At 42.2% G+C, this 14723-nt stretch overlaps 1 protein-coding gene across 3 annotated transcripts in view; it reads right to left on the bottom strand.

Moving 5' to 3' along the window:
- The window catches only part of PKNOX2 (PBX/knotted 1 homeobox 2), a 345266-nt gene that overhangs the window by 26348 nt on the left and 304195 nt on the right, over positions 1–14723 (bottom strand). For all 3 annotated transcript variants that reach the window (XM_060250580.1, XM_060250578.1, XM_060250579.1), the window contains 2 exons: positions 4401–4530; positions 1678–1775 (listed from right to left, as the gene is read on the bottom strand). In XM_060250580.1, coding sequence (XP_060106563.1) covers positions 1678–1775; positions 4401–4530 — 228 coding nt within the window. The remainder of the gene's footprint in view (positions 1–1677; positions 1776–4400; positions 4531–14723) is intronic.

Raw genomic sequence — 14723 nt, 5'->3', positions numbered from 1 at the left:
ACTTGACATGGAACTACCATTTTCAGCAGTAACTCTCGTTACTCATTATGATGGCTGAGTCTGTTTCAGCTTCCCAATATATTTGTATCCCCCCCCCCCCCCGTGGCAGCCTTTGGATAACACTTTATTTGAAAAATATTTGGTGGGCACTGTTAGAAAAAGAAAGCTGGACTAGATGGACCTTTGACATAACAGGGCTTTTATGGCACAGAGCTGCCATTTGCAAGTACCAGAAGCAGAGGTAGTAGTTGCTTCTTATTGTGATAACTGAATTTCCAAAGGAGCATGTTAATTCTTTTTGACATAGTACTGTCATAATTGGTATCAGTTCATTACGAGCCAGACAGACAGATTTCTAGGAAGGTAATTATCTTCCATTGTTTCAAGATTTATTAACCATAAGCCTCATTACGATAGGAGTTTTTAGAAGCATTTGCATATCGGTCATTAGGACCTGTTTGCTATCTTGCAATTTATTTATTTCCTCTTGGTGATAAAAAGGCTCCTCCCTAGACACAAATCGAAGCAGAGATTTGTTCATTGTTATTTGACACAAATTTCTTCTGAATCAGCTAAAATGCCTTTCAAGGAAAATACAAGAAAGATTTATTGGTCTTCTGCATATGTTTAAATAATTGAATTCAGGCCACCCCAAACCACTTCACAATCCTTTTGAGCACTGTGGCCAAGGGAATCCTACTGTTCCCCAAGCCACCATTGTTGCTCTCAGTTACTTGGCCCCAGCAGATCAAAGGAACAAGCTAGTTCCTCCTTGCTTCTAGAGACTGGCCTTTACTGATTGCAAAATCCCACCCCAAGCCCAGAGTGATTCAGAGGTGTGTAAGAAGAACCAGAATTTTGATAACTAAATTTCCAAAGGAACATGTCATAACCAGTGCTGATTCACTACGAACCCGCCTTTAGTGTGTGGGGCATCTATAAACTAATTCATCTCATCCCTTAACTGCAGTACTTCAAGGCAATTTTAAAAATGCAAAAGGAAGTTTTGCTAAGAATGAGAGGGGAAAGACATAATTATGCATCTAGAGCATTGCTAGAGGTACAAGATCACTTCTGGCGCACTCTGTGTATTTCCTGCTTTTACAAGAGAGAGAGAGAGAAAAGACATTCTTGCCCAAAGCAGTTTATAGTATATGATCAAAACCAAGTCACAACATAAAAAACCCCCAAAAGAATCTGCACCACAATACAAAATCAAACTGTATAGTAGAGGGAAGATAAAATGGGAGCAGAAGAAGAAGAGTTCCAAAGCCAGAAGTGAACAGAGAGGTTTATTCCAACTATCCTCAGTGTGGCACCCATGGGTGCCATGATATCCACTGATGTGGTGCTGACTTGCTTCTTGAGTTTGGGGATAAAATTCCCAAGATCTTTAATAAACCAGGGTGGGGGGAAACCAAGGATCTCTGAGTCACTCCCTGCCAGCTGACTGACAAATCACATGAGATTGTCCCCGGCCCAAAGGTGCTTCTCCACAGAGATTATTTTTCAATAAAAATCTCTTCTGATGATCTTCACCACTTTCTCACTCTGCACTAGAGAAGATTCATAAACGAGAAACCTGACGGACTCACAAGATTTCCTTTCCCTCAAAACCTTCAGAAGAAACTAGTGCCTTTGTTATCTTTTCCCAGCTTCTTGTGCTCTTGGCCTTACCTGCGTGTTCTGGATCTGTATAGCCCCCTGTGGAATTGCTTGGGTTACCACCTGGCCCTGAGATGTTACCATAGTTACAGGCTGGTAAAGGGCTCCACCTGGCAAAGAGATATGATTCACAGCAGAGATTTAGGGAATCAGCAAACATCTATTGGCAGCGGGGGTGTGTGTGTGTTTAAACCAGCCTCATTTATTTGTAGGGAAGCTAGTGCCAAAAGGACTCAGCATCATAACCTTTAAATTGAAAGAACCTACATGCAGTGTAACAGTCTTAAGAATGAGACTGGATAGAAAACATTTGTTTCTGTCATTAAGGGCGGGATACTCATGTAAAGGAAACAGTATCCATCTCTCCCAAAGTCTAAAGAACTGTCTGACAGAAGCCTCTTGTGAGAACGTGCTCTTTGAGTGAAGACAAAAAGGATAAAGACAGACACAACATTTAAGGGTGAAGACAGGTGTAAATTGAGGTCCTCGGGTTACTTTCTTGACAGAGAAAGTAGCAATTCATTAGCACCCAAGTGCTTTATGCTTCTAATAGGTTCAGTCTACTCATTTTCCCCCTATGCAATCCTTGTCTCAGTTATGATGTTAAGTTTCATGAAGGCATGATGTTAAGAGGTGTTCTAACCAGGACTTTTTTTGTAGAAAAAGCCCAGCAAACTCATTTGCATGCTAGGTCACACCCCTGATCTCACCATTGTTTTGCACAGGACTTTTTTGAGAAAAATCCCAGCAGGAACTCATTTACATATTAGGTCACACCCTCTGACACCAAGCCAGCCAGAACTGTGTTCCTGCTCAAAAAAAGTCCTGGTTCTAACTAAATGATTTACAGCTACCACAGCAGTGTGTTAACATGTATTTCACCTCAAAAATAGTGGTTTCAAAAGGAAGGGGATGAAATACGACAATTCAACAGAACATATCCACTGTGGTATACAGCCTCTGAAGGGGGTCTGAGGCGTCTCCAAATACTGGCTCACCAGTCCTAGTGATCACGATAATTTGCTGAAGGGTCTTCCTGATATTATGGTTTCAGTCACTCTCTAAAGGGAGCAGCTGGATGGTTTCCATTTGTTTATAGGCTTGGGGAATGTGGAGGGCTTCAAGTTGCTTCCACCAAATATAGTATTTACTGTGAGGTGTTGGAACATCTATGTAGGAATAAGCTCTGTGTACTCCCCTTTACTAGCTAAGAAAGAAAGAAGGGATAACCAGAATCCTCAGCCTTTAGCTTTGCTGGTGGGGAAGCAGAAGGACAGGGGAACCTTGGCTTCATTTAGTTATATTCTCTCACAGCCAATACTCCCTCTAAGCTGTGGAGTCTTGTGAGCAAAAACTCTGCTTTGTGAGCTACTGGCATTAAAATTGTGAGCTGCTGCATAAATTAGTGTGCTCTGGGGCCATTTTTCCTGAGCTAAGACAAAAATGTGTGAGCTGGAGGCTAAAAAACTGTGAGCTAGCTCACACTAACTCATTTTAGAGGGAACGCTGTTCATAGCCTAATCTGCCTCACAAGGTTATTGTGAGAATAAAATGGAAAGCTGCTTTGGGTCCCCACTGGGGAGGAAGGCAGGGCACAAACGACTTAATTAAATTAAATTTGGGAGACAATGTGCATAATGGTTAGAGTGTCAGACTAGGGAGACCCAGGTGCCAACCCCCATTTTGCTATGGAAGCTTGCTGGGTGATCTTGGGCCCCTCACACATTCTCAGCCTAATCCACCCCACAAGGTCATCTGTGAGGGTAAAATAGAGGAGAGCAAGCTGCTTTGGGTCCTCTCAGGGGAGAAAGGTGGGGCATAAATGAAGCAAATAAATAAATGCTAACAATTTCTGCCCATCAAATCCAAGGTTTTAAGATGGTGTCAAAGTGTACCCTTAGGTCCCTGGAAGTATCCTATAACAAGAAGGGTGATAACCAGCGTACACATATGCCCCTATTTACCAGGGAAAGCATGTATTTCCTGGCATCTGTCCCTTGTAAATTACAGTCCACATTTCTGCCTTTTGGAACTGCCTTGTTAACATGTTGTTAGTTTAAGCTGCTAGAGCTGGCATTCGTCAGGGTCCAGCTCCCTCTCCCCAGGGTCTCCGAGAAGTTATATTTCTGAGCAGGCAAGTGGTGCCTCTTGTCTCTAACGCACATGCATTGAAATGCACGCACATGAGCACGCAGACACCATGCTGTGTTTTAGGCTGCCATTTCACACAGTGCAGCTGCTGAGGTATAGACTGAACCGCAATTCCATATTGTCATACATTTATATCTCTTCCCTTAATATATATTTAACCAAAACCACAAACATCTTGACTTTCAAATCAGTGGCAGACAGGCTTTTGCAGAGTAAATGAACATGGTATACAATAGAGTACAGGGGGGTGGAGAAGGGGGGAGGACCGGACATTGTGAAAATAGGGGTGTTAAAGCATTTCCCTTATTATCACCTGTGAAATGTCAGAGGGAATGGAGTATCAGTGCATGAGAATGAATTGTCAGACCGGAGTGAGGAAAGGGAGTGTATGTCCAAGGGAGAAAGATTGCAGGGAGACATCTTACCAAAACAACCCTCCTAAACAAACCCATCAACCAGTTTTTTGCAGATTTCCCTCTGGATTATACATAGTTCAAAATATAGTTATCTAAGGGAGTTAAAAATACTAAGCATGCAAAAGATGCGACTAACATGGTCAGTGACGTATGCTCCACGCCTCCCACCTGACACAACTTGTGAGTTGACCGTCGTCATGGAGATGTTCCCCTGCTGCAGTGCTGATGCAGGTACCACAATTCCTTGGGGGTTGCCAGATACTGCAGTCATTGAATTGGGAGAATTCTGCAGCATGTCCTAGAGAAAGAAGAGAGAAAAAAGAACTGAGCATGTTGTCCATCTGAGGTCTTCAGACTTAAGCTTGAAATAAAAGAACCCAGTCCAGGATTATCTTTAGCAGCAGCCTACATATCCCTGAATGCTTTCTCAGATCTCTGTATATGAAACTGTGAAAAATGCCCATTCTACAAATTGGTACATAAGTTTATGCATATTGTTCTTACATCCCTTAACCTCTTGTGAAGATCAATTCTGTGTCTTGGATCCTGTCAAAAATCTTCACTGATGTTAGTATTTTCACTAGTGACTGCAACTCCTATGTTTCCTCCCTACAGCTGTAGCTCAAAATGCCTCTGAAATGTTGCTTCTGGGGGCACAGAGGACCCACAGAGACAGCATGACCCCCCATGGAGGTCTGCTGTGCAAAGAGGGGGAAATCAGTGAAAATAACTTGCATGCATGAAAACCTGGAGATAAGCATTAAACTATGCATGTATTTACTTATTTATGTTATTTATAGTCTGTCTTTCTCACTTGGACTCAAGGTGAATTACACAGAGTGAGTCTATACAGTCAACAAGATGGGAAATTTTAATAAACAATGAAACAGGATTTGAGTTGTAAAACCAATCAGAAATATAAAACAGAATTTAAGCAAAGCATAAGTGTTTATCAAAGATTTCAGGTTTTCACGGCTGGTAACATCATTAGGGTTTGTAGAATCTTTCGGGATCAAGTGCCGTGTTCTACTGGAGAAAGTTTTCCTTCCAGTCCTTTCTACGGTCTCACATTATCATACCCGCCTGAACAGAGAAGCTATTGAGATTTACAAACACCAGCACAATTTTAACAGAAAGGAAGAAGGCATTTTCATCCACCAATCTTGGTACCCAGCTCTGCAAAACACCCTACAGACTATAAATTGCAGAAAGTCTCGGAACAACCAGCAAATTCCACAGAACAATCAGCACAGTCAACAACCATCTTCCTTATCTTCAAACCCCTTCCAACCCTCCCAGCAATTAACACGGAACAATGGTCACATTCAACAGCCAGTTTCCTTATCACTACCCTTCCAGGAAGCCCCACCAAACAATGGGCACATCCACAAACCATTTGCCCTTTCATCACACCCCCTCCAGCCTAGAAATAGCAGCTCTCCAGCAGCCCTGGCCCCACTCAATGCACAGCAGCCAAGAAGGTCTGAGCGCCTGCTCCGGCTGCAACGCCACTGAGGATGTTCTCTGCAGCTGAGAACGAAACGTCTGGAAGGAAAACTTTCTCCAGTAGAACACGGCACTTGATCCCGAAAGATTCTACAAACCCTAATCATAAGTGTTTACACGACACATTAAATAATGCAAAAAGTACATATTTGGATCCTAGTTTTAGCAAATTAAACACAGCTGTATAGATCAAAGTCCCTAATAATTTATCCAAGTAACTTTGTTACAATGCCCAGTTCTGGAACAATGCTCTATCTTAGGGGTGTTGCTCTCTTTTATTAGGAGGGCCGAATCTGACACAAATGAGACCTTGTCGGCCAGGCCATGTGTGCCATAAAATGTAATGCCAGGTAGCAGAGATACAAACTTTATAAACAACACAAACAAATACGCTTAAATTTTTTTTTTAAAAAAAACTTAAAACATGCTTAAAACATTAGCACTCATTGGTCTTCACAGTGTTTTCTTTGTATCTCTCCCATGGAATCCAGGGAACTGGGCAAAGGAAGCTCTGGCTCTTTCCTTCCTTCCCCAGGGATCAGGAGAAGGAGGAGCCTCAGCCAATAGAAGGAAGACAGGATTGGCCCAGTAGCTCTGCTATGAAGCTGAAAGAGCCTGGCAAAGCAAGCTCTTCCTTCCCCCCTTCCCAAGAGAGAAGCCTCAGCCAATGGAGAAAATAGAGGTTTTGCTCTGTGGCTCCTGTGTGATTGAGCAAGCCTGGCAAAGCAAGCTGTGATGTAGAAGGAAGCAGACGACAGCAACTTGCTCAGGGGCCTGATAAGAGCCCTCTGAGGGCCTGATTCGGCCCCCGGGCTGCATTTTTTACACCCCTGCTCTTACTCCTACACACATTGCCTCTGGAAACGGGCTATGTGGGAAGGCTACTAGTTCTGAAAAATACTGTCCATACTATTGCTGCAATAAACAAGATGCATTACTGCTATAGTTCTCACCCTGCTATAACTTGCAGGAGTTTTTTTGGGGGGGGGGTAACATGGTGGGGTGCTGTTGGCACAACAGCATTACAACATAATAATGGCATTTTTAAAGTTCATATTTCTCCTGCCAGCTGCTGGGCTGGAGTGACAGCAAACAACAGGACCTGGGAAGATCTCCTGCCACCTGCGACAACTCTACCATATTACAAATATACTACTGCTGCTACTGCTACTACTACTGTTTTTCATGTATGAGGGAACAGGCTGCAGCTCTGTGGTACAGAACGTGCTTTGAATGCACAAGAAGGAAAGTTCAGTCCCTGGCATCACCAGTTTTAAAAAATATGAACTCAAGAAAGAAAGCTGGAGAAGACCTTGGAGAGCTGCAGTTGGTTAGAGAAGACAACAGTAATCTAGGTGGAGCACCAGTCTGGCTTGAAGTAAGGCAAACTAATATGAGAATGCAGGTTAAATACCCAGCACCTCTAGTTCCACAGTACAATTACTGCTCCAAAGAAGTCAATACCAACAAATTCCTCAAATGGTGAAGATGGAATGTAAGACTTAGAAGACCTGCTGATGGATTGTCATTACTGGATTGGATGGACCCTTTTCCAGGAGACAATTGCCTAGAACTCCACAACCTCTGCTAGATTTTCCCTAGATTCCTGAAAGAGCTTTACGTACCATTAGGCACCCCATTAAAATCAAGGAGATTTAAGCAGCATGCATGCAAGCTAGCAGCCAAGCATTGCCCTCTGAGGACAGATAGTTCCTTTAACCAGTTTGTGGAAACTAAATCAGTGGAATGAATGAATGTGAATAGAACTGGCATGCCTTTCACAATGCAGCTGTGTTTTGCTCAGGTCTGCCATACACTTTAAAAGCTCAGTTAAAGGATGCTAACGATAGACAAGATCAGAGAATAATTACAAATCCAGATGTGCATAAATGCAGGTGATCTACTTACTGCTTGGGGTGGAACAGGGGCTGGGAAAATATGGGAAAGAAAAAGAATCTGGCAGGCTCAAAAAACATAGGAAAAATATGAAACAAACCACTCCCTACACCAAGGACTTTCCCCAGTTTTTCTGATGGAAAAACAGGAAACAATCTGGGTAACAGTGAAAAAACTCCTGTGGATTTTGTTTTCCTTTGAAATAAGTGAAACAATTTTAAAGACAAGGCTTTACTCAAAATGTGTTGTATGATTTTTTTTTTACAAAAGATGTTAGATAAAGACTTGTGTATACTATAGAAAAACAAAACATATTTTCAATAATGTTTTTTGTTAAAATGCAAATAATTTTTATGTTAATTTCTATGTTATGATGTGCTTAATGATTATTAAACATTATTAAAAATTACAAACTTTTCAGTTTTCTGAAGTTTAACTTGATTTCAAATTTGTCGGCAGTACTGTCTATTGTGACTTTATGAAAATATTGATGCCCAAATAATAAACTTTCTTTTTTTAACTACAGAATTTATTTTCTACCTTCAGCTTCCTTTTCTGCCTCTCTGATGACAAAAAATAAGATACATATGCTAAAGTAGCATAGGATGCAGCAATTTGCAACTCTCTTTCAAATTTGTGTATACTTGCAATTTTTCTTATAGAAAACCAAAATGTTTATATATGGCAAATAGTTAGGGTTGCCAAGTCTAATTAAAAAAATACCTGGGGACTTTGGGGGTGGAGTCAAGACACTTTCACATTCCCTAAAGCAAATCAATAAAAATACAGCAGTGCAGTTTCCCTGAATATAGTCTTCATTTCCTCATACCCCAGCTGCACTTCCTCTCTCTCCCCTCCCCCTCTCTCTCACACACACAGCAGCCAAAATAAACACAGTTTTACTCACCACGGGAGTTATTGAATGCTGTATACTCAACCAAATTCTTCAGATTAACACAGGGAAACTAGAGGTTCCACTTTACTATTTACTCTCTATTTTTCTGTGCAAACAAGTTCTGAAGGGATTGTAAAACAAATGGAGGGACACAGCTGCTTCCCTTTCCTTCTCACAACAGCCACTTGTTCTGCAAGCTCACCCTGCCCCCATTCAGCCTGGCTCTGGATTTAAAGGCACACACACTTTTCTAAAAGCAAGCTATTTTCAAGCATCTTCTTAAGCCTTCCGAGGTTGAAAGGCACATGGTGACTGTGGGGCTGGCTGGCTGGCAGGTCAGCTGGCTGGGAGCAGGAAAAAGCCTACAAAACCAGGAGACCCCTGCCCCCGGCTGGGATGTGGGGATTGACAATCCTACAAAAGGTAGAATTTTATATCCTAAATTATAAATAATTTATTTTAAATTGTTAAGATAGTAATATAAGTTGAGGTTTAATAAAAAAATCTAAGCATTGCATATATTTTTATTTTTCATACATTTCTGCATCCCCTTCCTCAGGAAATAAACCCCCACCTTTCCCCCCTATGGTGTCATCATTTCTGGACATTTCACATCTCTAATGGAGACGTCAGCTTATTTTCTCAAACCTGGTTTTTGTTCATTATTTCTTATTTAGGAAGAATGCAGATTTTAATCTATATAAATATCTGTAAGCACTGAACTAGAAAATAGTAGTTATTCCAGATAATTCTGTTAAGGATCATTGCCTTATTGATCTGTAAATGATAACATCCCTCCTCTGCATTTCTCGAGCTATTTTAAGCCAAGTTTGTTCAGTGGTTCATGCCAAGGTTTGTAAGTTTGGTTCCTTTGGGAGACTTCTTCATAAACACATCATTTATAAGAAGACAAATATTACTCAGATGGTACAGCAAGTAGCTAGATCAGAAACAAGTGATGGTTTTATCCTTTAAAGCCCTACATTATTTGGGACCAGGGTATCTGGACTGCTTTCTCCCCTACATTCCTCCCAGGAATTAAGGTCGCAGGGAGAGGTCCTCTTGATTGGCCCACTGACCAAAGAAGATCATTTGGTGAGCACAAGAGAGAGGACCTTTTCAGTGGCAACTGGAACAGCCTCCCCCTTAGCCAATCCCCAGCTTGGGGGAGGGGATCTCTACGTTTGGAGGCCCTCCCCCAGCTTCAGGGTTATCAGAAAGTGGGGGGGAGGCCATGTCTGCTGGGCACTCCATTATACTCTATGGAGACCAATTCCCATAGAGTAGAATGGAGAATTGATCTGTGGTTATCTGGGGCTCGGGGGGAGGGGCTGTTTTTTTTTTTAGGCAGAGGCACCAAATTTGCAGCACAGCTGGTGCCTCTCAAACACTCCCCAAGTTTCAAAAAGATTGGACCAGGGGGTCGAATTCTATGAGCCCCCCCAAAGGTGCCCATATCTTTTATTATTTCCAAATGGAGGAAAGGCATTTAAAAAGTGTGCGGTCCCTTTAAATGCGACTACCAGTACTCGCTTCAGAGTTCAATCACGCTTTTCACACCCTTGCTCCTGGCTCCACCCCCAAGTCCCCAGATATTTCTTGAGTCGGACTTGGCAACCCTACTCCCCCAGGAAGTATGCCTGGTCCCCTCATTCTCTGTCTTCAGCAGGTAGCTGAATACGGTTTTATTTAGGATGGTATTTTGTCAGTTCAGTTCTTCCTTGTATTAATAGTTTTAAAATGTGATTTTAATTCATGGTCTTTTATGTATTGTGTTCTGATTACATTGTAAACTGCCTTAAGTTCCATAAATTAGAATGGCAGGTAATAATTATTTTAAATAATAATAAAAAAACTCACAGGTTTCAAAAAACTCCCTCTTTTCTCCTAGAATGCCTGGTCATGGACAAATTGCCACATGGGGGCAGTGTGGGACTGTATAGCCATTGGGGCAAGCTTTCACTTGACCAGAATCTTCTCATAGGCCGTACACTCTCTGTCTCTGACCTAAGCAGTGCTGGTTCCAAAGCTAAATAAATCCATGCCCTTCTGATCCAACCATCCCCCTGAGCACCACAACAGAACTGCACAATGCTTTTAGCCCAAAGCAAACCAAAGATTCTTTCTGTCCCCTGTTATGCTTACTGTGTACAAATATATGTATATCCAGACAACCCAAGTTCTGCAACAGATGTAAATTAAGCAAATGAAGCTCATTTGAATACATTTGCACAATTTTCACTGATCCTGTGAGAAGGGCTGAGAGCTATGCTGAGCCTAAGCCATTGGAAATACTGCTCAGACCTTTCTGGCTTCTGTCATTTTACCTACAGACTTCCAAGGAAACAAGAAGGAAGGAAGGAAGATCTGATGCTGAGCCTGGTGACCAGAACTGGTTTCTGTGCTTCTATTTGGATTTGGAATGACTGTACACATCCTTGATAAATGGTTGTAGAAAAAAGAGAGGTTTTGAACATTTTCAAACCATATGGTTTCTGTTATAGAAATTTGGATATTTTCCCCAATGGGGTAAACAGCAGCTTGGGTTTATGTACACAGTTTGCATTAGGGAAATACTAAAGGGAGAACGGGTATACAGCCCTGCTAACAGCCCTAATACGAATTGCTTCCACCCATCAGTTGCTTCTAAGCAAATCAATCAATCAATCAATGAGAGATTGGTTCCCATATCTCCTGTGATCACATCCTGTCAGCTTCTCTATGCAACTAACTCTGGGCTGTATGAAATGTCTGGGAATTCTAGATATTCCCAAACTCCTGAAGTTAAGCAGGTGCAACCTTATCAGGTGGGAGGCTGCTAGGAAACTTAAGGTGTGGTCACACGTCACATTTAAAAGCAGGTGTGTAGCTCTCAAATTTGAACTGCTGAATATTGATTTGATGCAGGGCCGATCAGAAGAGCATCCAAGAATGCGACTCATCCTGTTGTTGAGTGATCAGACATCCAATACTATCACACTCTTTTCTTGGCGCGTGCATTATCAGATGGTGATTCCTAGGAGGGGGGGGGGGTCCATTGAACATGCACCCAACTGTTTGGAGGTGGGAAATCAAACGTTGCTTCAGAGGCGGGGGGGAAGTTGCCGATTCAAACCAGGGAACTACCAGAAACTACTTTCCTAGAAATTGGCAGTGACAATGATATCTGGAAATCCTCCACATTAAAAAAAAATATTTGTTTTCCTGTTCTGAATAGTGGGATAATGCCCCCCCCCTCCGATCCTGTGTTGATCGGAGAAACAGAAGCGTCACCTCAGATTCCTGGATGATCTGGCAATGCGCATGTCTGCTGGGGCTTTTTTTTTTTTTTTTAAAGGTGGGAGGGGCGGTAAACATTTTAAGTGGCAGTATCGCGCATGAACTGTCCAAACAGGAAAAAACCGATCGTGTGCTGCTTCTGTGAAAAAGGGCCGGACTTTCTGCGCTATCAAATTAACGCGGCATTGATCTGCAGCAAGCCAGATGTGGATGTCTGGATGAACATATTTAATCCGTCAGCGAGACGGAGCTGTGTCGCCACTAATGGTACATCTGAACGCACCCTTACATAAGCATGAGAGCCAGTGTAGTGGATGGATAATTCCCTGCTCAGCCATGAAGACTACTGGGTGAATTTGGACAGTCCCTATTTCTTGACCTAATCTACTCCAAAGGGCTACTGCATCAATAAAATTGAGGTGGGAAGCACCAGGCACACCACACTTAGCACCTTGTAAGAATGATGGTATAAAAATGAAATAGAAAGTTAAATAGAATTATAATAAGATTTTTTTTAAAAAAGTCTTATTTTATCTAGCTTTCCCATTAAAAGTCCCTTCAATATGAATAATAATAATAATAATAAATAAATTTATTCTTATATCCCGCCCTCCCCCGCCAAAGGCGAAGAAGAAGATATTGGATTTATATCCTGCCCTGCACTCCGAAGAGTCTCAGAGCGGCTCACAATCTCCTTTACCTTCCTCCCCCACAACAAACACCCTGTGAGGTGGGTGGGGCTGGAGAGGGCTCTCCCAGCAGCTGCCCTTTCAAGGACAACTTCTGCCAGAGCTATGGCTGACCCAAGGCCATTCCAGCAGGTGCAAGTGGAGGAGTGGGGAATCAAACCCGGTTCTCCCAGATAAGAGTCCGCACACTTAACCACTACACCAAACTGGCTCTCTTGGTGAATGACCCATCAGTTGTGACAGCAGTAAAATCCCACCCTCCCCGAGTCGTTAGGAAACCATGTGGAGCATCGACTTCTGAGGGCAGACCAACCCAATACATGCTTCATACTTGCAAATGTTCAGGGTTGTTATCAGTTAAAAGCTTAGCAGACAGCAATGAGATCTGTCTATGATTAAGTCACTGTTGACCCCACCATCGATATGCTGAACATTTCAAAACACAAAATGGAGTGAAAGCCTTAAAATATAGGATAGCCCCATGGCTATTAAGGCAGCCATGAACCCCTGAGCTACTGCTGATTGGAATGCCTCACATGAGGAAATATTAAACCCCCAGAGTGTTTTCAACACCAGGTCCATCAACAGAAATAACAATTATATTTAACAGGCAGGGACTGAATATGTGTAGTCAGAGGCTAGAAATACTGAGGTAAAAATGGTTGTTGATACAGACTTTACTTCTTTTAACAATCAAAACAGTGTTGTTGAAGCTTATTTTTATATATTCTTGGATCTTAACAGCGAGAGGCATTTGTGAGCATTTTAGTTACGGTTACAATGTTTCTTCGTATAGTTTCCTATTACTCTACAGGTTTCCTGGAGATCTTTCTTTATTTGTGTACCTAAACTCTCCCCCTTTTGGAAACCACAGTTTCAATATCCCAATATCTAAATCTGATTCCCTTCAGAACCAACCAGGGGTCTCCTCAGAGGAAAAAACTCCTCAGAAGATATACAGTAACTCATTTCTTTTTGGACTGAATGGGAGTTTCTGCCTAACACCCAACAGCCCTCGCCAAAATCTCAACCCCAGTTCTGGTGTCTGTGTAAAATAGACTTCAGCTGAGGCTGACTCTTAGACATTTATTTCACATACTGAATTCTTCCTCAGAACTGATAGAAAACAGTTGAGTTGCTTCCCTTCACTCCAAAGGGGAACCTGTCTGACTGACTCTGTAAGACTCTGACTCCAACTGACTCTGTCAAAAGCCAACTGACTGACTTCTCAAAGACCAACTGGCTGAATGACTCCAAAAAATACCATGTCCTCAGCAACCAGCCAATCATTTTTCAATTCTCAGGTTTCATGGAATTATAACAAGATATACAGCACACGCAAAAGGTACTAAATCCATACCCCCCCAACAGAAATTTAGGGTGCATTCACACTACACTAAATAATATGTTTTGCAACTGGATTATTACTGTGTAAGAACTAGTATTAGAACTCGTATTAGAACTAGTTCTCCTCAGCAAGTGCTGGTCAATCAGAGGAAATGGCAGGGAGGGGTGGGGAGAGCAGCTTGTCACTCTAGCTCTCATTCTAGGGAAGAATTAAAAAGACCGTATCTACATGTTTTTTGAGGGGGAGGCAAAATTTAAAAAATGATGCCCCCTTATGGGCCATTCTATCTTATGGTCCCATAGAATACAATGGACTCCATACCCAAGTTGGCACCTCCCTTCCGTTGGCGCCCAGGGCAAGCACCCCTCTCTTCCCCTCCTAGATCTGACCCTGAGAATTAACCCTTCACCTCCCAGTCTCTGAAACTGCTGCACTGTTGTTAAGAGCAGTCTTTCACAGAGCCCCTCTTGGTTCAAAAGCTTCTTAATAGTAGAATTTCTACCGAGCCTCCCTAATATGTTGCTGGTGACTCAGCCTTGAGACTTGTACAAGCCATCTGCTCTTTTTGGCTGCCACTGGCCTGGCATAAAAGACATGCCTCTCTCAAAAAGTACGCTAAGTGTATGCTACAAAATTCTCTTGCAGGAGCCAGCCACGGTATCAACACACAGTTTGCAATGTTGGGAAAGCCCCAAAATAAATGATGCAGAATCAAATTATTCCATTATTGAAGAAGACATTCTTGTCATTGTTTGGGATAAAGGGGTCAGCATTCAATTAACACTTTTGCATTGCTGATTAAATATTTGTCTTATCTGAGTAAACCCATAAGGCATGACATTACTTTCTCAACATCATTCACGATGTGCACAGTAAAC

Source organism: Heteronotia binoei, chromosome 12, assembly GCF_032191835.1.
Source record: "Heteronotia binoei isolate CCM8104 ecotype False Entrance Well chromosome 12, APGP_CSIRO_Hbin_v1, whole genome shotgun sequence".
Taxonomy (NCBI): domain Eukaryota; kingdom Metazoa; phylum Chordata; class Lepidosauria; order Squamata; family Gekkonidae; genus Heteronotia; species Heteronotia binoei.
Note: the sequence above shows the minus strand (reverse complement) of the source record. Positions and strands in the feature narration are given on the sequence as shown.